Raw genomic sequence first — 22,672 nt, forward strand, 5'->3', positions numbered from 1 at the left:
TCGTAGCTTCTATAAGGAAGGTGTCGTAGCGTCGTAGCACTCGTAGCACTTGTAGAACACATCGTAGCAAGCCAAGCGCAACGTTCCGTCAATTTTATTAATTGTCTATTCAAAATTTAATAATTAATATTCGTACCTACTGCATTTAGCTCGTGCAATTGATTAATTTGCTCGGGATTTTTTATTATTATCCAGTATTATTTGAGATTGTTATTTAAATAATTGATTAATTACATATTACTAAATAATCTAAATATGTCCTTACGTATAAATTAACATTTTTTATTTTTCAGGACGAGGATTGCCGATTGCTGACAGTCGGTGCGTGGTATGCCATGTCTGGGTATGGCCTAGCGTTTGCACGAAACTCGAAATATCTGAGTATGTTTAACAAGAGGTTACTTGATTTGCGATCTAATGGAGATCTTGAAAGATTAAGAAGGTAATTAATTAATGATAATTAAATTAAACACATATAATTAAACCTTGTAGTAATAGTTCCGGTCCTTGTGTTAAATGTATAGAAGACAGCTGTCTAAATGCCTATATTACTTCTTCGTTGAAACATTAGAACGAGAAAGTAATATCGGCCAGTATTATACATTAGGTATATTCTCTTTGCAGTCAGCTGTATGATTGTCTCTGTTTCCCGCTTTTTTCAGACTGCATGTAGGACCGTAAATAATAAAATAATTCAGAATAATTTATAAACAAAAGCTAAACGTTGTTATAATCATTCGTCGAAAGCAGCCTGGGGGCCGATTCTGATTAAACAATTTTGGTTTTGAGATGATCTTGTGAATCCTGTATAATAAGAATCTTTTTATCAGAATTTTTGTAGGAATATTGGATGGAAAACTGCACTTAAAAGAACACTATGCATGCATCTGATGGCAACTGTAGCTATGTTTCCACAATGCGAGTATTATTCTCCAGATACTGGATGACCGGCACCTGCAAGCCCAACAAGCAGGAGCACAAGTCGTCGGACCCGCTCGCGCTGGAGCAATTCCTCTCGGCGTTCCTGCTGCTCATGGCCGGCATCCTGCTGGCAGCATTACTGCTCCTCCTCGAGCACCTGTACTTCCGCTACATGCGCGGCCACCTCGCCGCCTCCACCGTGGGCCCTTGTTGCGCCCTCGTGTCCTTATCGATGGGTGAGTGGTTCCTGTCCCTGATGACCGGTATACTGCTAGTGATTGCGGCCTCACGCTGCTGCTCGCTGCAACTATCTCGAGCCCTTGTTCATAAGAAAATATGCTTAAGACGATACGGTAGGGGTAAATTCTCCTTACAAACGCTCTCGACTATTTCCTCCCTGGTGTTTCAAGATAGAGCAATGATTTTTTCAACACAGATTGTTATTATTTTTATCTGTGTCGGACCGTTTTGATTTTTTTTGATATTCTGCTTTTTAAAGACTCTAAAGCCAATCAAAAATTTCCAAAAACGGCCTTTTTCATTGTGGCGCAAAAAAAGGTGTGATACTCAAGATTGGTAAAAATTAACCAAAAAATCTTAACGGTCCGACATAGATTATTTAATTGTAATTCAGATTCTCAAATTTCGTTCCGATTGATTAAGTTTTGAAGGAGGAATCTCGAATTTAAAGATTTTTTTAAAATATCTTTTGACTGAGTTGTTCTTAATGGACAATTTTTTTTCGATAAATCTAGTTAATAACACTTGTATATTTAACTAAAATTCCCAAGTTGAAAGGGGGCCTCCTTTCCATTTTAGCATTTTCGCTACCGTATCCTCTTAGTATGCACTTCACAACAGAAACTTACGTAAAATGACCCCAGATAACGTCAGCTAAGACTAGTAGTTGTCTTTTGTCTTGGCCCATAATTTCCGAAGGTTCGTGAAGATTACAAACAGATATTTTTTACAAGTTATGCTTTCTTTTACAGGACAATCTCTGTCGTTTCACGGCGCCGTGGTGGAGGCGGCAGCGCAAGGTTTCGGAATGCGAGGACGTGGCCACTGCCGCTCTGCTGTCTGTGCAGCTCAGGTCAGTTTGTACACTGGATATATATTTGATATATACAGGGTGTAACAAAAATGGTGGTGATCCGTTTAAGGGCGTATTCAGTATCGTATTCTCATCAGGAAAAAGTAGGATAAAAATTTTTTTTCGCAATAAATTTTTTTATCTTTGTATGGAGATTCGACCGATTCGCGCGGCCCGGCTCATACAAAAGTGAAAATTTTTTTTAGCGAAAAAAAAATTTTCTGCTACTTTTTCCTGATAAGAATACGATACTGAGTACGCCCTTAAACGGATCACCACCATTTTTGTTACACTCTGTAGTAGAAGTGTGGTGCATGTTGTTTTACATTACTTCGGTGGCAAACAAGCGTCCGACCCGGACAGACAAAGCCCATACAAAAAAGCGTACCCCTGAAATGTATGGGACTTTTAGGCTTAAAACTAGATGGCGCTGTTTCGCAGCCTGGAAGTGGCCAAGATTATATTTTCTGAAAATATTTTTGCGTTTTTATTTTTTATAAGAATAAAAGACATTCTTTATTTTAATATGATGATATCACGATCACGATAATACACATTTTGAAAAAAAACAAATTTGAAGGCATCATGATAGTATTTGATAGACGGTGCTAAAAAATGGAGGTACGATTCTTAGTATGAAGATTGCAAATCCTATATAAATAATCCTTGGTTGTGGTGTAGATACTTTCCCAAACAACAACTGCTGTTCGAGTAGAGGGATCCTCTATCGTAAAATATGTATTTTTTGTTACGTAGATTTGGCGAGCGCGTCACGAACGCGACGCGGCAATGGCGCGCGCGGCAGCTGGCAGCGGCGCTCGCGGCGCACGGGCTGGCGCCGCCGCCGCGGCGGTTGGCCAGCGCGGCCGAGCTGCTCGGCGCCGCTACCGACGCCACGCGCCCGCGCACGCTGCGCGCGCCCGCCGACCTGCTGCCCGACCTCGACCGCCCGCTGTCCTGCGGCGACTTGCGCTCTAAGTAACTACTCAACTCACGTATTTGAGTCATGATCGCACACAGTACTAGCATCTGTCTCTCTCACTTCACATACAAAAATGAAATGAGGAGAGAGGAGACGCAATGAAAGGTTAAAACAGATGTCGCCACCTGCCAACCCAAAACTTTGAAAAACATTGTATGCGAATTGACAGCGACCTTGTGAAGTCGTCCCTTTCAAATCAATACCTATAGGTACTGTACTGGCTATACCTACCTATTATAAAACGGGACGCCAGTAGCACTGCGATGTTGTCAATGATGATAATTCTAGCACAGCGATTGTTGTCAGCAGGAAAAGGCAGCAATAAAAAAAAAACTTCATTTCTCAAAAAAAAAGAATTTCGCGCCTTTTTTTACATTGCTATATTGTTCATGAATAAAGTACTATGACTATGACATACGAGCTGGGTGTGTTTCAGTATAGTTAATTTATTAAATTATGAAAATATTTTATTCCAGAGAGCGGACGCGAGTCGAAATGGAAACAGTGCTGTGAGGCGCTTTTTGCGCCACCCTATTTCAATTCCTGAAGGCTGTTCTTACACCAAGTTATACAAGACGAAGTTAGTTATACCTAATGTTAAAAATACGGACAGATAAAAAAGCGTTGTAATTATTAAATAAATTATTCCAATTATTAAAACAGAGAGCTGGACGTAGATAGCGAAGCGTTGTTGTGGGACGCGCGCGCGGAGCGGGCTGGGCCCCGGGCGCGCGCCCTCGTGTTGTCTACTAACAATAAAATATATTTTTTGAACAATATTATTTTGTTTTGCCTTCCCTGTTATACCAATCCTGGAGACGAGTGTTCCTGTAGGTAGAGCACTTGTAGGACAATAATGCCTGTCAACATGACAGTCCACAAAAAGGTAGGCAACGGAGTGCGGATTTGCTACATAGTAAGCATGTTGGACCGTGTGAAAAGTGCTACTTACATATAATACTCGTATCTTACCTACTCTTCGAATGCCGCAAACAATAATATATGTACAGTCAGCCAAAAAAGTGGTTTACCACTTTTCGACCTTATGTACTTTAAATAGAGTCGAAAAGTGGTAAACCACTTTCTTGGCTGACCGTAATACATAAGACCCGACACGCCAGGCGACACACAGTCAGCCAAAAAAGTGGTTTACCACTTTTCGACCTTATGTACCTATTTCAAATAGAGTCGAAAAGTGGTAAACCACTTTCTTGGCTGGACGTACATAAGACCCGACACTGGTTACCGTTGCACACTTATGAAGCGCCCTCCACACTAGCGCGCGTATCGCGGTGCGAGTGTGTGGAGGACGCTTAACCCTTTACCGCTAAGAGCGCTTTCAAAAAATCTGCTTGCTCGCATTTCGGCGCCGGCGGCGCTCGCGTGCGCCTGTGTGCAGACGCACACTATAACCAGAAGCATAACGATTGTAGCCTGCGGTACAGACATAGCATGCGATCCTCTTCGAACCAACCTTACGTGCGGCTAGAGCGAAAGGGATAGCATTCGTGGTCGGTACCGCCACGCCGTCAGTAGCGTTGCGGACTAACCATTATTGATACTTGCGTAAAAATACCACCATATGTATTACATATTTGCATACATGATTTCGTGCATCAATACTTGACCTTTTAGTTTAATTATTAAACTTATCACAGTTTTTAGAGTTCCGTAGTCAACTAGGAACCCTTATAGTTTCGCCATGTCTGTCTGTCCGTCCGTCCGTCCGTCCGCGGATAATCTCAGTAACCGTAAGCACTAGAAAGCTGAAATTTGGTACCAATATGTATATCAATCACGCCAACAAAGTGCAAAAATAAAAAATGGAAAAAAATGTTTTATTAGGGAACCCCCTACATGTAAAGTGGGGGATGATATTTTTTTTCCAACCCCAATGTGTGATATATTGTTGGATAGGTATTTAAAAATGAATAAGGGTTTATTAAATCGTTTTTTGACAATATTAATATTTTCTGAAATAATCGCTCCTAAAGGAAAAAAATGTGTATCCCCCCCACTCTAACTTTTTAACCATATATTTAAAAAATATTTAAAAAATCACAAAAGTAGAACTTTATAAATTTTCTAGGAAAACTGTTTTGAACTTGATAGGTTCTGTAGTTTTTGAGAAAAATACGGAAAACTACGGAACCCTACACTCTTGGCCGGTTCTTAAATATTATGTTGTTTTAATTGCATGGAGCACAGGAAGGTCCACATCTATGTATTAGATTTTTGTAAGGAAATACCTACGCTACGCCTACTTGCTTTAATTGACTGGTGACACACTGAGACAGTGGATGAGCCAGAGTATAAAAGAGTGATTACCATCTCTTGTCAAAGATCTTGTTGAGACGAATCAAACGAACCCAAACACGAAGTGGTTACTAGACCTGGTTGATGAGAACTCTTGACTACCATCTGTCTTCATCATCAGATCCTGGGTACCATCTCTTGTCAAAGATCTTGTTGAGACGAATCAAACGAGCCCAAACACGAAGTTGTTTCAAGACCTGGTTGATGAATTCTCTTGACTACCTTCCAGCTTCATCATCAGATCCTGGGTACCATCTCTTGTCAAAGATCTTGTTGAGACGAATCAAACGAGCCCAAACATAAAGGAGTTTCAAGACCTGGTTGTTGAATACTCTTGACTACCTTCCGGCTTCACCATCAGATCCTGGATACCATCTCTTGTCAAATATCTTGTTGAGACGAATCAAACGAGCCCAAACTCGAAGCGGTTTCAAGACCTGGTTGTTGAATTCTCTTGACTACCTTCCGGCTTCATCATCAGATCCTGGGTACCATCACCTCTTGTCAAAGATCTTGTTGAGGCGAATCAAACGAGCCCAAACACGAAATGGTTTCAAGACCTGGTTGATGAGAACTCATGACTACCATCTGACTTCATCATCAGATCCTGAGTACCATCTATTGTCAAAGATTTTGTTGACACGAGTCATTAACCTAAAATGATAATTATTCAATAATAAATAATACTTACTAAAAATATTAGTCAAGTTAATTAGTTAGTTACCAAAGTCGTCAACCCAAGGATCAAAGTTTTCGGTCGCAGTATACATGCAACAGTGCAGCCAAACATGCACACAAGTGCGGTTTTGGACACGGCGGGTGCCGCACACAATGACAAAATAACTTCGCGATCGTCGAGCCGCGTGCGGAGCGGACTGACATACGTCCTACCTCTGCCGCGGTACTGACATCGCAAGCGCGCGTAACCGGTAATAAGGAGGCATTTTTAAAAAATCGTCAAAAATATTAAATTGCAAGTAATAGAAAACTTTTGCATAAAATCTGTTTAAGTAAGCGTTGCAGATTATATTTATATTAAAACTACTTCAAAAACACGTAAGTTTTCGAAGAAATTGACACTTATTCTGAGGTGATTTCTGAAACAAATTGGATTCATCATATCCTCATTTACTCTATTCTAAAGCCTTATAACAAAGAAGTAGTCTCAGAAGATTGTAGTACAGGATATACATAATAAAAATTTATCACTTGAAGCATTCAAAACTATCCAAATTTTACAAATTAGACGGACTAAGTCAGCACTTTTTGCGGGTTTTCCTAAACATGCACCAGAAAAAAAATCATAATTAATTAAGTGAGTTAGTTTTCAAAAATCCAGTCTCACAACATGTAAGTTAAGAAGATGTCCTAATCGAATCTTGAACTTAATAAGTCTGTTAGATGACGGAAAGTATAGCATTTTGCCGACTAAAACTATCAATTTTACATTATTACGACGTTTTCGTTGAATGGCCTCTTAAAACGAATCGATAGTTCACGCCAAGATCCCGAAAGTCAGGTAGGTACCTACACAATAAGGAACTTGGTCTGTTGGCGAAGCCCAAAGAGCATTGAATCACTACGTTTTAAGCCTTTAGTAATATATTATTGTATAGCTATAGTAGGCTGGAAACAAAATCATAAAATAAGAATACCTGATAGGCGGGTTGTCAACTTGTCAGCATTGAATATATTATTTATGTAATACGAGCTTTTTCCCGCGGCTTCGCACGCGTTAGAAAGAGACAAAAGCCTATGTTACTCTCCATCCCTTCAACTATCTCCACTTAAAAAATCACGTCATTTCGTCTCTCCGTTTGGCCGTGAAAGACGGACAAACAAACAGACACACTTTCCCATTTATAATATTAGTATGGATTAAAGAATGGGCCAAAGAATATAAAGCTAGGAACATACTACGCGGACGTCCGTCATAAATCGACCGCGACCGAACAGTGTGCACGGAACAAAACATCCAGCGAGCCAGATTTCGATCGGACGTCCATGCGCTCAAGGTCACGTCCACGTCCGTCGACCGATAGTTTGCACGGTTATGTGTATTTCCATTGTCCAGATTCCCGTCCGCGGTCGATTCACGACGGACGTCCGCGCAGTATGTTCCTAGCTTAATTGTCCAGATTCCCGTCCGCGGTCGATTTACGACGGACGTCCGCGTAGTATGTTCCTAGCTTTATCCATTTTGTCGAGAACACACCCTGTTGGGAAAATAGTTATTTTCAAATGATTTTCAATTTAAAACTGTATTGTATTATGTTAAAGCTTAATTTGACCAAGCATTATGTATGAATTAAATTGCACTTAACGCTACTAGCATTTTTACCCGCTGGCCCGGCTGTCAATGTCAAACTGTCAAACCAAACATCAATTGACGGCTCCTACTTCGATGATAATCACTTTTACAACAATTTAGATTCAATTTAATATATAAATTCAATTTAAACTATAGATTTAGAAACATGTCTAAAGATCTTGTTGTATTAACTCCAAATGGCAGAAGGCAGAAAGTTCACTGTACTCCAAATACAAGCTTTTTGCAGGTTATTATTATTTGTCTGATATTGCGATACAATTTTGGTGTTTTAAATAAGATCCAATTAATCATCAAATGTTATTTGAAGGTTTTGGAAGACGTCTGTGAGAAGCAAGGCTTTCAGCCTGATGAGTACGGGTTGAAACACTACAATCAGATTATAGACTTGACAAGTACTCTTCGTTGGTCCAATATACCAAACAAAGCCACTTTAGAGATGGTAGAATCAGATCGATCGCGCCATGAAACAAATGTTACTATTGGATTACAATTTGCAGATGGTAAGTATAATATACAAAGTTTCACAAAATAATTGCAGGTGATGGGATGTGGTTAATAAGAAATACCTACTTAATTTTTTATTATGTATACTTCAAAATTCTCCTGTATACATACATGAAATTCATTTTAATTCTCAGAAGAGAACATTAATTGGAATATTTAATGTTCTTATAAGTACTGTATTAAGAAAGTGGTTACTATTCATAATTTTTACAATGTATGCTGTAATATTAATAGGTGAAAGAAGAACAGCAGATTTTGCACCCAACACATCACTGTTTGATCTTGTCAATTCTATGGCACCAGAAGAACTCAAGACATTAACACACCCAACTGTCCTCTACATGAGACATGAAATAACTGGGGTGCCTGCACTGAAAGAAAAGACTCTGCGTCAGCTGGGTCTAATAGGGGGCAGAGCTATTCTGAGACTGTTGAACAAAGCAGAAAATGCTACGTAAGTTTTATTGTTTACTCATTTTGGACTATTCAACACTTCAACATTTCGACGACAACAACGTACAAGGCGAAATCTGCGATTTTTTTTTGTAGCAGATAGCACCTTGTACGTTGGTGGGTAAGGTGCAATTTTCTGAAAAAAATAATTGCAGTTTGCACCCTATACGTTGTTGTCGTCGATTTGTTATTATTCAAACTGAATTTAATTTCAATATTAACCTATACATTGTTAATATTATTATTTATTATCTGCAACCACTCCTTATAGTCTATGATTGATTACAATTTTATACAGGCAAGCAAATGTCTCAACTGTGTACCGGAGACCCTTTCCACCTAAAGAAGAGAAAGAGAACCAAGAAAGGAAGCCATCAACCCCAGAAGAGAACAATACAGCAGGACCATCTAATGCACAGCCCTCCAATGTCCACAAAACTGCATTTACAAAGAGCACTAACCCAATAGATTTAATCAAAAAACAAAAAGAGAGAGTAGAAAAACAAAAGGTAGAAACTACAGCTGAACCAGCTGAGACAGTTGTAACAGAACCTCCTTCAAAAAATAATGAGTCAATGGAAGTAGATGAAGTTGTGTCTAATACAAATAGTGCTACATCTGTTTCCTCAGAAAACTTAGAAAGAAGACTGATGATAGAAGAAGAAGTTACATTTGTAAGTGCATAATATTTTTATAGCTAGTAAACACTCATTCCCTATTTTCACTTATTGTCTGTCTGTTTAAGAGTGGGGCATAATTATGAGGTGTAGTTGTGGTTGAATGTTGATGTTCAATCACTAAATGCTTTTATAATTATTTTTCAGTTGGGGTCACAAAAGGCAATTATTTTCACACCAAAAGAAGAGCAAGAAGAATTGGACGACCTGCCAGATGATTTCTATGAGTTGTCAGTGGAAGAGGTGCGGAGACTGTTCAGGGACCTTCAGCAAAATCGTTTGCAATTAGAAAACACACCCTTACTCACATCAACGAAAAAAGAAGAGATGGAAAAACAGGTTCAGTATTTTCACTTATTTTATTTGTGCCTATATCTCAGAAACCAAATCACATTGTATGTAGATTGTATATTTTGGTTTTAAAGAAGTGTGTTAACACAATAACCATCTATAAAATAAAGGCTGATAGAACCTTCTATTCCTTCTAAAACATAGAACCACCTTATTTTAATTCATTGATTCGAACTAACCAATGAAACCTAAAGTTAAAACAAAAATCTTATATTCTAATTTTTCTCCATTTTACAGAGTTCAGAACAGAGATTAGCTCAGTATAAGAGTGCAGTGGTCCGGATACAGTTCCCAGACCATGTAATTCTTCAAGGCATTTTCTCACCTGACAACACCATAGGTGATATCTACAATTTCATCAAAGACTACCTAGAAACTCCGGATAAACCATTTACCACATGTAAGTTACTTTACATTGTGTCTCTAAGCAAAGATACCTGGAGACTAGCCAAGATGACTATGTAACGAAAGTTGATTGGGCGCGTATATTGTGGGCTCGAATAAACAGATTTTAACTCCTCGTATGATTAGTTATCATTTATTACTTTCCAGTTGTTACACCACTGAAAGAAACCTTAGATCCGAACATGACATTACTGGAAGCAAAATTCGTCCCGTGCGTCCACATGCATTTTAAATGGCTGCAGGAAGAAGCAAACCCAAAGTATCTGAAGAAAGAACTATATTTAAAGAAGACTGCCAGCGATGCCGCCAGCATCCTAGCGTCAAAGTACCGGTACGTTCTATTACTACATAACTAATAAAAAAATCTCTTATTTCAGTATCCTGAACATTAAGTACGGAGTCTAAGATTTATGTACCTATTTTTGTTTGATATTCCATACACCAAGGTAATATACAACGTGTTTCCGGTATCACTCAAAACCTCAGACACCCCAACTGATTTTTATTTCTTTAAACTCATCTAGAGTATTCGTATTTAAATCTGATGTTTACTTTTTTTAAATTGAATTTTTAATTTTCTGTACAGCTCTACTCGACTTTTAACTCTACGCTCAATAAAATAATTGCTAACTACCATCATACACCTTAAAACTATTTATTTGTGTACGTTACTGCAACGACATAAGGTTGACCAATAGACAGCTAAGATGTCACTCTAAAACACTTTAAAGCTTTGTCACAGTAAACTTCTAATTGGACAGGTAATCGCGGTAAGCAAATGTAAACCCAACATTCAAAATGACAAGGTTGTAATTAGGTATGAGCCGTATGAATTCAATTTGTTATGACTTATGATAAACATTAAGATTAAACTGACAAACAACGTCAAACTCGTAACGGAAAAAGTCATCAATGGCCTCCAACATCAATTATATGATGGGTTAAGCAAAAAAAAATGGGTTAAGAAAAAGTATCGTCCAAGTAACCAGCCAGTATTAATACCCCTAAATACTGATAAAAGTAGGCAACCTCTAGCAATGCGATATACACAATGTCTCATTACGAATACAATAGAATGGGCACGTAAAAAATAACTAATAATACAAATTAAACAAAAAATATTACCCCCATCAAGATATAGCTCAATCGATTCTACTCTCGATTCTGAACAAACTGTTTTCAGGTTTTTAGTGTTAAGCGAAACACGGTATATATATATATATACTGATGTTAAATAAAAAATATTCTATTCTATTCTATATACTGAAAACAATATGATGTCATAGGTATATTATACTAACTATTCAGTTAGTCGCGAAAATTACATGGGTTGTGTCACCACAGTTTCAATTGTGGACTGCAGCTGCACCCTGCTGAAATAACTTTCCTTTTTACAGAGCTCCTAATAGAAGGAAACCACCTTCGTCCAACCCGAGAACATCTGATACTGGAGCATCGTCGTCGAAAAATAGCAAAGTACCGAAATGGTTCAAAAAATAAATGAACCCATCATCATTCTTACCAGGGTTCTGATATACTTTTATTTAACCTCTTGTGAAATCAAGTCTGCTTGTTAATGTTAATTTTTAAATCAATATGTTATATTTGATAAAAGGGGGCATAGCATACCTGTTTTATATAAATAAATTAAAAGATACAAATTGGTATTCATTTCAATTTATTACAAAAATAATTATTTACTAAATGTTCTACCCTGTTTCGATATTTTTTCTGCATTGCTTATAATTATGTTTGCTCTTGCTTCTAAACTGATTCTTATTAACAGGAGCCCAGTTACACGGTGAGTGGATCCGCATGCGTCCGCATTGAGGTTACATTCAATTCAGTCGACCGATGGCCCTTACCCTTTGATCGCCATGCCTATTTTGTGCGGCGCGTCATTGTGAAAGTTGTGACAATGCAAATATTGGGCTGTAACCGCGAGAGTCACTTATTATGGGCCTTTGGAAAGCACATGAGTGTAAACGAGCCCGAAAGGGGTTCACAATCGATGAGACAGCTTCTGACTCGGAGTCAGAGCGAAACTGCCCGTCCTTCCAGGAGGATAGATCTGATCCACGTGTTGATGCTCTGATGAGCCAAGTTGGATACTTAACCCACTATTTGCAAAAAATGGGCGGCTCGGCGTGGCCGGCGGGTCATCCACCCCCGCTATTGCCGCCGCCACCTCCTCCACCACCACTACCGGCGGCGCGTATGACACCTCTCCCGCCGACACAGGTGCCACAAGGGAACGCCTCTAAGGCTTCTACATCGGAGTGTCTCACGATTCCGTTTCCGGCAGGTGGTTCGAAAGAGCTGATTCTTGGAAGATTAGAGAGTGACGTCGATAAGAAGAAAATACTGAAGAAGGCTATACCAGACAGGGTTGAGACAGTAAAAGGCCTGGAATATTTAGGTCAGAGCACGTGGAGGGAGGTCCGTTACGTTAAGGCATTACAAAACTTCACGGCCACTCCGGCATTCAAAGACTTAAAAATAAACGACTAGTTGTGTCGATTCTTAAAGGGTAAAGACTACATGTTAGGCACCAAGAAAGTCATGGCCGGACTATCCAACGCATGACTTAGAACAGCGGGAACTCGTTCGTGCAGGACTACAGGAAGTGATCGATTGGAAGACCTACAAGAACTCAACCCAGAAACAGTTTTTAAAAGACTTACAGAGATGTTCGGAAGTGGATCGGCTTACGAGAAATGTTTTGAGGATACCTTAAAGCCCTTAAAGGTAATATGCGGTAAACGCTCCGAATGTATCGAGACTAGTAGGGAGAAGATCCTGCAAGAGATTCAAGACAGAAACATACAGAGAGCGATAAGAAACATACCTCCTACGGAAGAACACTTATTCGACAAGAAAGGCTTTTCTCAATTAGTTCATTCCCTGGGCGGACCATCAGCATGGCTGAACGCACCAGCCGTGCAAAGGAGAGCCCCCTTGAAGCGCAAGGCTACAGAGACCCAGAACTATCCCCACAAGAAGCAAAGAATTTTTTTTCGCAAAGACTGAGACGAAAAGGGAAAGGGGAAAGAAAAGAAGTCCAACTTTTGTGGCAACAAGGCGGCCACGTTAACATTAAAGAGGAGAAATGACTATCCAGGGTTCAAGGGGGGATACCTAGCGGATTTCCAAGAGAGATGGAAGGAGCTTGGCGCCAACAGTTTCATAATGAGGGGAATAACAGCTTCCCGCATCCTCTTTTTTCGAAAGCCCCCATTAACTTTCCCAACAACTACTATTTTAAAGCGGTTTGCTACAAACCCGTCTCGGCAGATGTCAGAGGAAATAAGAAAGCTGAAGAGTTCGGGCATTTTGAGAGCTTGCACCGAGCTAGCTTGGCCCATGATTCCTGTCGGAAATGTTTCTGGTGAAGAAAAGCGATGGGGGTGTGAGATCTTCGACCTAAGGGGTCTAAACAGGTATGTGGTGACGAAACCTTTTTGTTTAATCTCCCACACCTCGGTACCAGACTTCCTACAACCTACAGACTAGTTGGTGAAAGTGGATATATCACAAGGATACTTGCATATCCCTATAGCCATAAATTAAATATAACAAGATCATACTATCCCATACATTAAAATGCGACCGCCTAAGACCGCGCTTACACTCCACCACACATAGATGGCGCCACAAAAAAATGTCTTGTAGCTTTCGATTATACTTGTAGATGGCGTTAAGTGTCACTTTTGACAAAGATTTACGGCTCGGAATTGACACTTAATGCCAATCTACAAATAATCGGTGGCAACAAGGCATTTTTTGTGGCGCCATCTATGTGTGGTGGAGTGTAAGCGCGTTCGTAGGCGGTCGCATTTTAATGTATGGGATGGTATGATCTTGTTATATTTAATTTATGCTATAGCGCAGTCACATCAGCGGTTTTTATGTGTCAGTATGTGGGAGAGTTATTGCAGATGACTGTCCTCCCCTTTGGCCTCTCTTCGGCCCCTCGTCTCTTTGCGGGTGTTACTTGCTGGGTCGCGGAGATCCTACGCAAGAGAGGTTGTCGGGTTCTAATCTACCTGGACGACTTCCTCTTAGCTCACCAGGACCGAGCAGCATTACCGGTTCAGACTGCAGAGGCTGTAGAACTCTTTCGGTCATTAGGCTGGTATATCAATTTTGAAAAGTCAATCCTGGTACCAACTCAATCAGTGCAATATCTCGGAATTCTCTGGGACACTCGACTCGGTCGAATGGGACTGACAAAACAAAAGCAAGATACTATATGTATTACACAACTTCTTCAGAGATTAGACTGCTTTGTGGTTCCAAGAGGAAGGCTACATTGCCGACACTTACAAGTATTTTGTCGCTCTTTCGGGAGAGACGCCCACCACATATTGAACATTCCGGGCCAGGCGCTCAGAGCGATACAATGGTGGCTCGGGGCCATCCACCAGGCAACAGCACCCGTGCACCTACCGCCAGTGCAACACTTCCTCTCTACAGACGCATCAGGAATCGGATGGGGTGCACATGTGGACAGACTGACCTTAGCAGGAACATGGAGCAGGAACCAAAGGACATGGAACAGCAACAAGAAAGAGAAGTTCGCAGTAGTATCAGCAATAAGGGCACAAGGTCGAACACTGAGAAATTCCCATGTACTACTGCAGACAGCCAACAGGACGATGGTTGCATATATCCGAAAAGAAGGCGGGACAAGATCAATAGGGCTATTGAACCTGACCTTTCATCTGCTCACCTTGGTGGACCAGTGGAAAATAACATTGTCTGCGCAGTTCCTGCCGGGCAGGTACAACACAATTGGAGACCGACTGTCGCGGAGACAGTCGCTCCCAGAATGGCACCTGTTTCCAGCGGCCACTTCAGAAGCATTCAATCTCTGGGGGACACCCGATATCGACCTTTTCGCGTCAAGAAGATCGGTAGTCGTCTCAAGGTACGTCAGCCTAGACCCGGCAAATCGTGGAGCAAGTTTTATAGACGCATTCAGTCGGAACTGGGATTACACCCTAGCATGGCTAATCCCCCCGCCAAATTTGATACCTCGAGTACTAACACACTTAAACAATGCTCGGGGCACATAATTAACAGTGACGCCAAATTGGACTCAGCCATTCTGGATGGCAGACTTGAGTTCACGAGCGATAGAGGGCCCTCTAGAGATGGATACAGAGATTGCAGAGGGTACTGATAGACCTGACAACCGGCCGACCCCGCCAATGGAATCTAGAACTTCAAATTTGGAAAGTTGGGGGTGGGGCCACAAACTAGCAACCTGGTCTAAGGAAGAAAAGGAGTTGTTGAGGAGAGGATGGAGAAGATCGACCATTCAAACGTATATTCTGCCATTAGGCGATGGAGGAAATGGTGTCATGAGAACAGGGTTAACTGCAGATCGCCAAGCGCAGAAGAGGTAGCACAGTTCTTAGCCAAGACCTACACTGCACTTACAACTCCATGTTGCTTCAGAAGTCAGCAATTTCCACATACTGCGGACAGGCAACAGAAGTTTTCTCCAGTTTTTTAGTTAGGACTGCACTTACGGCTATCCAAAATTCAAGGCCTATTCCACACAAGCCCCCAACAACTGCCCCAAACATAATATAACCGTTTTACATAGCAATAAAACGATTATTATGTGCCGAGAGAAAGCACAGCGTCAGTTAAAAAAATGTTTTGACACTAGAAGGGAGAACATTTTTCAGGAAATTCAGGATGAACATGCAGGGAGACTTGTCATGACGTGTTTAACTCGCTGCCATGTAGATTAAAAAGATTTTAATAGCGTAGAAAAGCTAATAAATTAGTGAAAGCGAGCAGGACAAGGGTTTGCGATCGGCCTCGGAAGCTGATACGACCTCGGACTCTCGAGTCGGAGGTTCGGAGCGAGAACAAGCCATGGGCGATCCACATGTAGATGCTCTCATAAGCCAGGTCGTACGTGTTTAATATTGTTTAACCCAGTACCTAAACAAATGGGCAGATCGGCGTGGCCGGCGGGTCCTCCACCCCCGCCACTACTACCGGCGGTGCGGATGGCAGAACTTCAGCCACCACAGAGGAACTCCACTAACCAGCCCGTTTTTGGAAAACTAGAAAGCGACGTGGACAAGATCAAAATGCTTAAAGAGGCAATACCGGAGAGAGTAGAAACTAGGTATCAAGGCTCCAACATTTTGGCCAGAACTCATGTTCGTTACGCCAAAACGAATTTTACGGCCAATCCAGCATTTACGGAAGATAATCGAGGACCTGAGTCGGTTCACGAACGGAAAGGATTATATAGGCACAGAAAAAGTAATGACAACATTCAGAGAGTATCCCACCTACAGAGAATCACTTGTTTGAAAGGAGGACTTTCTTTTCCCAGTTAGTTCAGTCAACAGCAGCATGGTTAAACATGCCAGCTGCACAGAAGAAACTCCCATGAAGAGAAAAGCTACGGAGACACAACACTACTCCTACAAACAGCCGATTGGAAAATGACGGTTTCGAATTCAGTCGGAAATGCCTAGCGGATTTTCAAGAGAAATGGAAATAACTTGGCGCAAGAAATTTTATTATCAAGACAATAACAGCATCCAGCATCCTCTTTTTTCGGAGGCCTCCACTGGTCTTCCCAACGCCTATTATTATAAACCGTTTTACGACAAAAACAACCACATTCAAGAAACATAATACACGAAACTCTTCTCCAAGCCGAAAAGTGGTCACCGTGGGGGAAAACGACAACATTCCAGTAACCAACAAATAGATACCCAACTAGGCAAGAAAATACAAATAACAATCTTTAGGTATATAGGCAACATACAATACAAGGACTCCCCCAAGTCGGCTAGCCCTGTGAGGGAAAATGACTACAACCCTTCACAAAATAGTACAAACAATAACAAGACCATCTAATCAAAATAAATTAAAATTCTACAATGTGAGATCCCCAGCATCAACAGAAAGATGACCTAGATGATCATGATGAACAGTGATCTTTGTCAGTGTTATGACCATTAGATACTATGATAGTTCAAAAGTTTAAAAAACAAAAGTTCAAAGTTCTACAACAATATAGACGAAGCTCCCACACAAACAGCTGGCACAAGTCAGAGCACCACACGCTCCCTCTGGACCTTCTCTGGTGACGTGACACATAGTTCGGACACTTCGGACGGTACGGCTAAAAACGTCCAGAAGTAGAACAAAAATAACTTACAACGGCGAGTTAATACATATCTTCGTCATAAAAGTTTTCAATTAACACTGATGCATCAAGGCGGTTTTTACAGAGGGTTTACTGCGAACGTGTTTGACGTGTTGCTTCCCTGTCACACGTGCGAATTTACAAGTGCGACATAGGGGCAACACGTCTAACGTAGCTTGCGGTAGACCTTCCTAAATGTGTTAGAAGCGCCCTCTTGAGTAGTTTTACATAATATCCCTTATTATAAAAGACAACAGAGAATTTCATTTTTAACAGTTTCAACCCTTTGTAAGGCATACCTAACCTAACCTATCGCCGTGGTTTGCGTGGACGACGGGCACGCGACGGCGATGCGATGCGACGCGGGCGACGAAATCAAGCCTTCGATCTCTATGGAAGTGTCTTAGGTGGGCGACGTCGCGTCGATGAACTATGGATGATAGGCCATGAGATGCGACGAGAACGAAGTCTACGCAAGCCACGGTCTACAAGCGAGTCAGAAAATACACAAAATTGAAGCGTATCTCTTTGAAAGAAACTTTAATATAAGGTGGGAAATATACGTCTTCTTCCTTATAATGAGCTTAAAAGGCACATCCATTTAAGTTCCCGTAGTTTTGATTCTGGATTTGGAACTTTGGCATATTAATAAAATTTCAGTCTCTGAATAAAACATTTTAAAGGGCATCTGAGACAAGAAGATACCCTTCTTAATGATTATTTAGTTCTTTTAAACAAGATTATTTTGTACTTACATTCTCCAGATTGGACTAATCTATTACAATTTTATGTAAGATGGCAAAGTGCCCAATTTACATCTTGATGGTTTAATTTCCATGTTTTCGCTAGTACTTGATTCTGCTACTGACTCCTTATAATACCTATTACCATGGTCATTATTCTCCTGGGAAGACTGTTGGTTCAAGTGTACTTTACTGGTTCTTCTTTTTTGCGTGCTGCTCGTATTACTTTTTGCTTTATTCTTTTCAAGTTTATATTTAATCAACTTTTGCTGTGTCGCCCTCTTCAAAATAAGTTTTCTATTTTTATCTATATTTAAGCTTTTGGCCACATGTCTATTCATACATTTATCTCCCTTTTCACAATAGCCTCTCATAAAATCATGGCAAATTTTGGCCTTTTCGTTCAACTTTACGTGAAGATAAGGACAACCGTCTTTGGTGCACATTCCTTTTAGATAAAAGTAGCACGTCGGCATTTTCTTATCAGACAGTTCGTGTGACAACAAGCAATCGTTATTATGGCACACACCATTGAGAAATTTCCTGCATATTGACACATGATTTTTGTCATGAAGAAACTCGCATTTTCCATATAATTTACGTAGGCACTTTCCATATTTGCGAAACTGTGGGCATGGAATATTGTTTTTCTTGTACACGCCAACAGCTTTGATTCTTGTTCGATTACTTATTATTTTCTTAGAAGTATTGGATGTCTGCCTCTTGAGCTGTGGCTTTCCAATACCACTTGTGGATCTGACAAATTTATACCTATTTGTAGTTTTGGTGGGGGTTTTAGAAATAACTTTATGGTTGTTGGTGGTTCTAATCAAAAATTTGAGATTGTTAGAAACTTTAAATGGTGTTACTTTTTCAACTGGTTTCACAATGTCTAGATTCTTTTTTACATCAGTAAGTTTGATAGATTTATATTTGGTAATTTTTATTGTACTTGTTTGTGGTTTGATAATATTAATTAATGGCTCCTCAGGTTTCTTAAACCTCACCAGGGAGTAACGGGAGTTTGTCTGGAAGGGTTGTTGTGGAACTGAGCTGGTTTGAGTAGAACTTTCTGCCAATGTGTTCCTGAGGGGGCCAGGTTTAATATAACAATTCGTAACATGAGTATTATTATTTACATATGGAACTGATTTATCTACTCTACTGGGTCTATCAAAATTATGATTTGCTACATTTTGAGACTTGTGTCTAGTATGTGAAGGTCCTGTTGCAATCAACGTATTACTACTGTCCGCGAGGGGGCTCGGCTTCACATAAGAGTGTGGAGTACTCACATACTGAATTTGGTGATTGTTGGTTACATTAGGCCGAACAAAGTTAGGATTTATAAAGATTTTTGGCTTAGACAATGATTGCACATTGTGGAAGTGTTGATAGAAGTTTGGATTAACATGCATTGCTGGCACATTCCCCACAGGGATGTTGTTGCTTGGTCTCTTATTAAAATTAGGATTTATGAACACTTTATTTCTTCCTTGTTCCATTGTTCGTTCACTGTAAAGTAAATTGATAAAATTTGTTTCCAATCTTGCAATTCACTCTGTCCACTGTCACAGTTTTAAGACACTTTTCAACTTCTTGATAAAGAATATTATTTAGATTGTCCAGGACACTGGTTAATTCTGCCTTCTTGTCACCATTAGCCCACAATATACTCATATGCAGTGATGGATTCTGTAGATCAAAAATAATACTTATAAAGGAGACATCTACATATTAATGTACAGCAATAGACAGAGATGTATGTCATGCTGAACATGACAGTATATGTTAAACAGATAGGAAAAAGGGTAACAAGCCCTAGTTATAAAACAGATAAAATATCAGTTAAAATAATACATACATCATAAAACGTTGGCAGCTTATAATCAACAAGAATGTCATCCACCTTGTCTACAATTTTCAGCAGATACTTGTTACTGAAGTGATCAACTGCTAAAGACACAAATGTCCTGCTCTTCTCCTCATTGCAATATATCTTTACACTTTTAAAACCCAAATCAAAGCTGTAATAAACAATATAAACATTAAAACACTGGAATGATATTTAAGATTGTAATATCAATTTTTAACAAATAATTGTGAGTGTGTTTCTGTTCACTTTGTTTAGTAACACATCCCACTTCCTCCCTTACCATAAACATGAGATTTGTTTGTATCTTTATATGAATAAACTGACATCGCGGCTTTATGGTAACGGACAAAGTGGGATGTTTTAATAAACACATATGACTTGTTTTGTTGCTTAAGTTGTTCACTGCCACATGAGGCACATGTGAGCAATTTATTATGTAAAATTACAAATGATATTATAAGTTATAAGTCAGATCAAAGTTTTTCAGTCTTTATAAGTTATTTTAATACCAAATTCATAACCTTACCTGTCTATACCATCAACCGCATCTTGCAAAGACTTGGTAAATGGAGTTATCAGATGGTACATCAAAGTCACAGTTCTTGATAAACTTATGTGAAAGTCTTCACACACATGCAAATCACTGCCAGGACATTCAGCTACAAATCTGCTTATTAGTGTTGTCAAATTTTCTTCCTCGGGATCTGTAAGTATAATTTAATAATAACCTAACCACAAAATTAAAATAACAAAAAAAAACCAACCTAGTAGACCGATTTTCATGAAACATGGCTAAGAACACTCCCAACTAATTCAGCTTTCAAACAAAAAATAAACTAAATCTAAATTGCTTCATCCGTTAGGGAGCTACGATGCCACATACAGACACGTCGAACTTATAACACCCCGTCGTTTTTACGTCGGGGGTTAAAAATGTTACAAATTTTCAATGTAATAAATTGAAGATCAGAAATCAAATATTTGCTTGGTTAAAAAACAGAAAATACATACATCTTATATAAACATAGGATGCCCAGTTTCCTCTCTTATGGGGAAAGGATCGAGTGCGTCCTTTGTGTAGGTCGGGGTCATCTACATGGTCCTCTGTCCCGACCACAGGGACATTCCTCAAATTTGGCGTAGGTAACTTTACCCTGAAAATGATTATTTATTTACTTACAGAATAAAAAAAGCTGGTTATATATATTAAAAGATTTGATTTATTCTTAAAAGTTAAATTGTTTACGTTATTACGTACTTCTCGGAGCTTACGATATTCTCCCCTGAATATGCGTCACTATCGTCCGAACTGGATCCGTAGTCACCAATATAAGACAAACCAGACATGGGAGCTCATCTAAATTATAATTTATTCGTGAATTATCATTGCTACCAAGTCCAAATACACACAATAATATTAAAGGATAGAAATATTGTTAAAATTCGTCGTAAATCGTGAATCCTTCCATATGACAAATTTATACAGATAACAAATATCAAAATGACATTACCAAAGAAAATAGAATCTACGTTTAGGGTGCGCGCACACGGGCGACAAAGTTGCTCGGCGACTTTCGTATTTGTATGAAAAGTTGCGTCGCCTCGTGTGCGCACCTTCATACTAGCCCATAGACCGAGCGACGGAGACAAAACAGTTTTGTCTCCCGTCTGTGGGGGCCCTTAGGGTGCGCGCCCACGGGGGACACAGTTGCTCGGCGACTTTCGTATTTGTATGAAAAGTTGCGTCGCCTCGTGTGCGCACTTTCATACTAGGTCGCGACAAAAAAGTCGCTGTCAACAGTTGCCCGTGTGCGCGCTCTCTTACGCAATTTACGCAAAAAGGGAGGAAAGTCTGTCGAAGTAGAACAGTCGCAAAAATGACCAGCTGAGGCCTTGTAATTGCAGTTACAAATCTCTCCGCTTGGAGAGCATGTCTCGCTTAATGATCAGCGATGTGAGATGACATTAGACGTTCTTTTCTGTAGGCTGATTTCGTCAGACTGAGCAAGTCAAGACGTAGTCCCGTGGTAGTGCGCTGGCTTCGTGCGCAGATGTTTTCGGGTTCGATTCTGACAGCGATCTTTTTGCTTTTTGACGTGATAACGTCTAATAACTCGTTACTACGGGCTGCATGCACGAAAAAGATGACGTCATTGTCCCGTTCCTCAAGGCCACCAAGCAAGAGCAAGTGGTTTGTGTATGGACGGTTGGGGTATAAGCAAAAGGGGCCCGATTTTGAGACTTAGAAAATTTTTGTTAAAAATTTTCATTTATTATTTTTGAGTGTTTGTAATTTAAAAACATGAAAGATTGCATTAAAATAAGCATCTTTTATACTTCAATGAAGTTGCTTGAAAAACCTACTTATTTAGGAGTTAGAGCAGTACGAAGTTGCGAATTTTCCCATAGTATTTACTAAGGCGCCAGAGACTTAGAAAATTTACGATGATTTTTTTTTACCAATATAACCTATTATGTTAATAGTGATAAATCATATAGAACACGTTTAAATAAGGATGTTTTGTTATATAAACTTTTTCTTTTCCATTAATATTTACTGAGATATTAGGGTTCTAAGATTAGTAAATGGCACTAGCACTTTAATAAAATTAACGCGTGTCTCGCAAACGGTCTAGGATACAAAATGACGACTTTTATATAGGTATAGGTTAGGTTCGTTATATTTTATTCGTTCGTATCTCTCTTGGTCGACGTGACACACAAAGGCCCACTATAGGTTCGTTAGGTATCTTCAAACGGCCGAAGGCCAAACTGCACAGAATAGGAGCCCCGGGGCTCCGTCGTCGATATCGCTTTCTGTCTCTGGCGC

General features: G+C 39.9%; 4 protein-coding genes across 4 annotated transcripts in view; 2 read left to right on the plus strand and 2 right to left on the minus strand.

The window, feature by feature from the left end:
* The window catches only part of LOC125231622 (glutamate receptor ionotropic, NMDA 2B-like), a 44,031-nt gene extending 40,256 nt beyond the window's left edge, over positions 1-3,775 (plus strand). The window contains 6 exon segments of the mRNA XM_048137087.1: positions 294-442; positions 937-1,157; positions 1,914-2,014; positions 2,771-2,811; positions 2,813-2,992; positions 3,473-3,775. Coding sequence (XP_047993044.1) covers positions 294-442; positions 937-1,157; positions 1,914-2,014; positions 2,771-2,811; positions 2,813-2,992; positions 3,473-3,509 — 729 coding nt within the window. The 3' untranslated portion in view covers positions 3,510-3,775.
* Positions 3,776-7,545: 3,770 nt separating this feature from the next.
* On the plus strand, positions 7,546-11,682 carry LOC125231882 (tether containing UBX domain for GLUT4). The gene is made up of 8 exons (XM_048137476.1): positions 7,546-7,870; positions 7,952-8,144; positions 8,383-8,602; positions 8,900-9,275; positions 9,426-9,617; positions 9,867-10,029; positions 10,182-10,365; positions 11,432-11,682. The coding sequence occupies exons 1-8, from the start codon at positions 7,790-7,792 to the stop codon at positions 11,532-11,534; spliced, it is 1,512 nt and encodes a 503-aa protein (XP_047993433.1). The 5' UTR covers positions 7,546-7,789; the 3' UTR covers positions 11,535-11,682.
* A 6,303-nt stretch (positions 11,683-17,985) lies between these two features.
* On the minus strand, positions 17,986-19,471 carry LOC125231711. The gene has a single exon (XM_048137249.1). The coding sequence runs from the start codon at positions 19,469-19,471 to the stop codon at positions 18,002-18,004; it is 1,470 nt and encodes a 489-aa protein (XP_047993206.1). The 3' UTR covers positions 17,986-18,001.
* Positions 19,472-19,478: 7 nt separating this feature from the next.
* Positions 19,479-21,295, minus strand: LOC125231712 (U6 snRNA phosphodiesterase 1). The gene is made up of 5 exons (XM_048137250.1): positions 21,101-21,295; positions 20,854-20,996; positions 20,369-20,546; positions 19,831-19,993; positions 19,479-19,661 (listed from the first exon to the last, which is right to left on the minus strand). The coding sequence occupies exons 1-5, from the start codon at positions 21,187-21,189 to the stop codon at positions 19,479-19,481; spliced, it is 756 nt and encodes a 251-aa protein (XP_047993207.1). The 5' UTR covers positions 21,190-21,295.
* Positions 21,296-22,672: the final 1,377 nt, after the last annotated feature.

Source organism: Leguminivora glycinivorella, chromosome 12 (genome assembly GCF_023078275.1).
Source record: "Leguminivora glycinivorella isolate SPB_JAAS2020 chromosome 12, LegGlyc_1.1, whole genome shotgun sequence".
Lineage (NCBI taxonomy): Eukaryota > Metazoa > Arthropoda > Insecta > Lepidoptera > Tortricidae > Leguminivora > Leguminivora glycinivorella.

Bases quoted from the DNA above. Each gene is read 5' to 3' on its own strand.
- LOC125231882 (XM_048137476.1), top strand. From the start codon at position 7,790: ATGTCTAAAGATCTTGTTGTATTAACTCCAAATGGCAGAAGGCAGAAA. The intron at 10,030-10,181 runs GTAAGTTACTTT...ATTACTTTCCAG, and splicing joins GGATAAACCATTTACCACAT to TTGTTACACCACTGAAAGAA. The intron at 10,366-11,431 runs GTACGTTCTATT...TCCTTTTTACAG, and splicing joins ATCCTAGCGTCAAAGTACCG to AGCTCCTAATAGAAGGAAAC.
- LOC125231711 (XM_048137249.1), bottom strand. From the start codon at position 19,471: ATGGAACAAGGAAGAAATAAAGTGTTCATAAATCCTAATTTTAATAAG.
- LOC125231712 (XM_048137250.1), bottom strand. From the start codon at position 21,189: ATGTCTGGTTTGTCTTATATTGGTGACTACGGATCCAGTTCGGACGAT. The intron at 20,997-21,100 runs GTACGTAATAAC...AATCATTTTCAG, and splicing joins AATATCGTAAGCTCCGAGAA to GGTAAAGTTACCTACGCCAA. The intron at 19,662-19,830 runs GTATGTATTATT...TTTGATCTACAG, and splicing joins AGCTGCCAACGTTTTATGAT to AATCCATCACTGCATATGAG.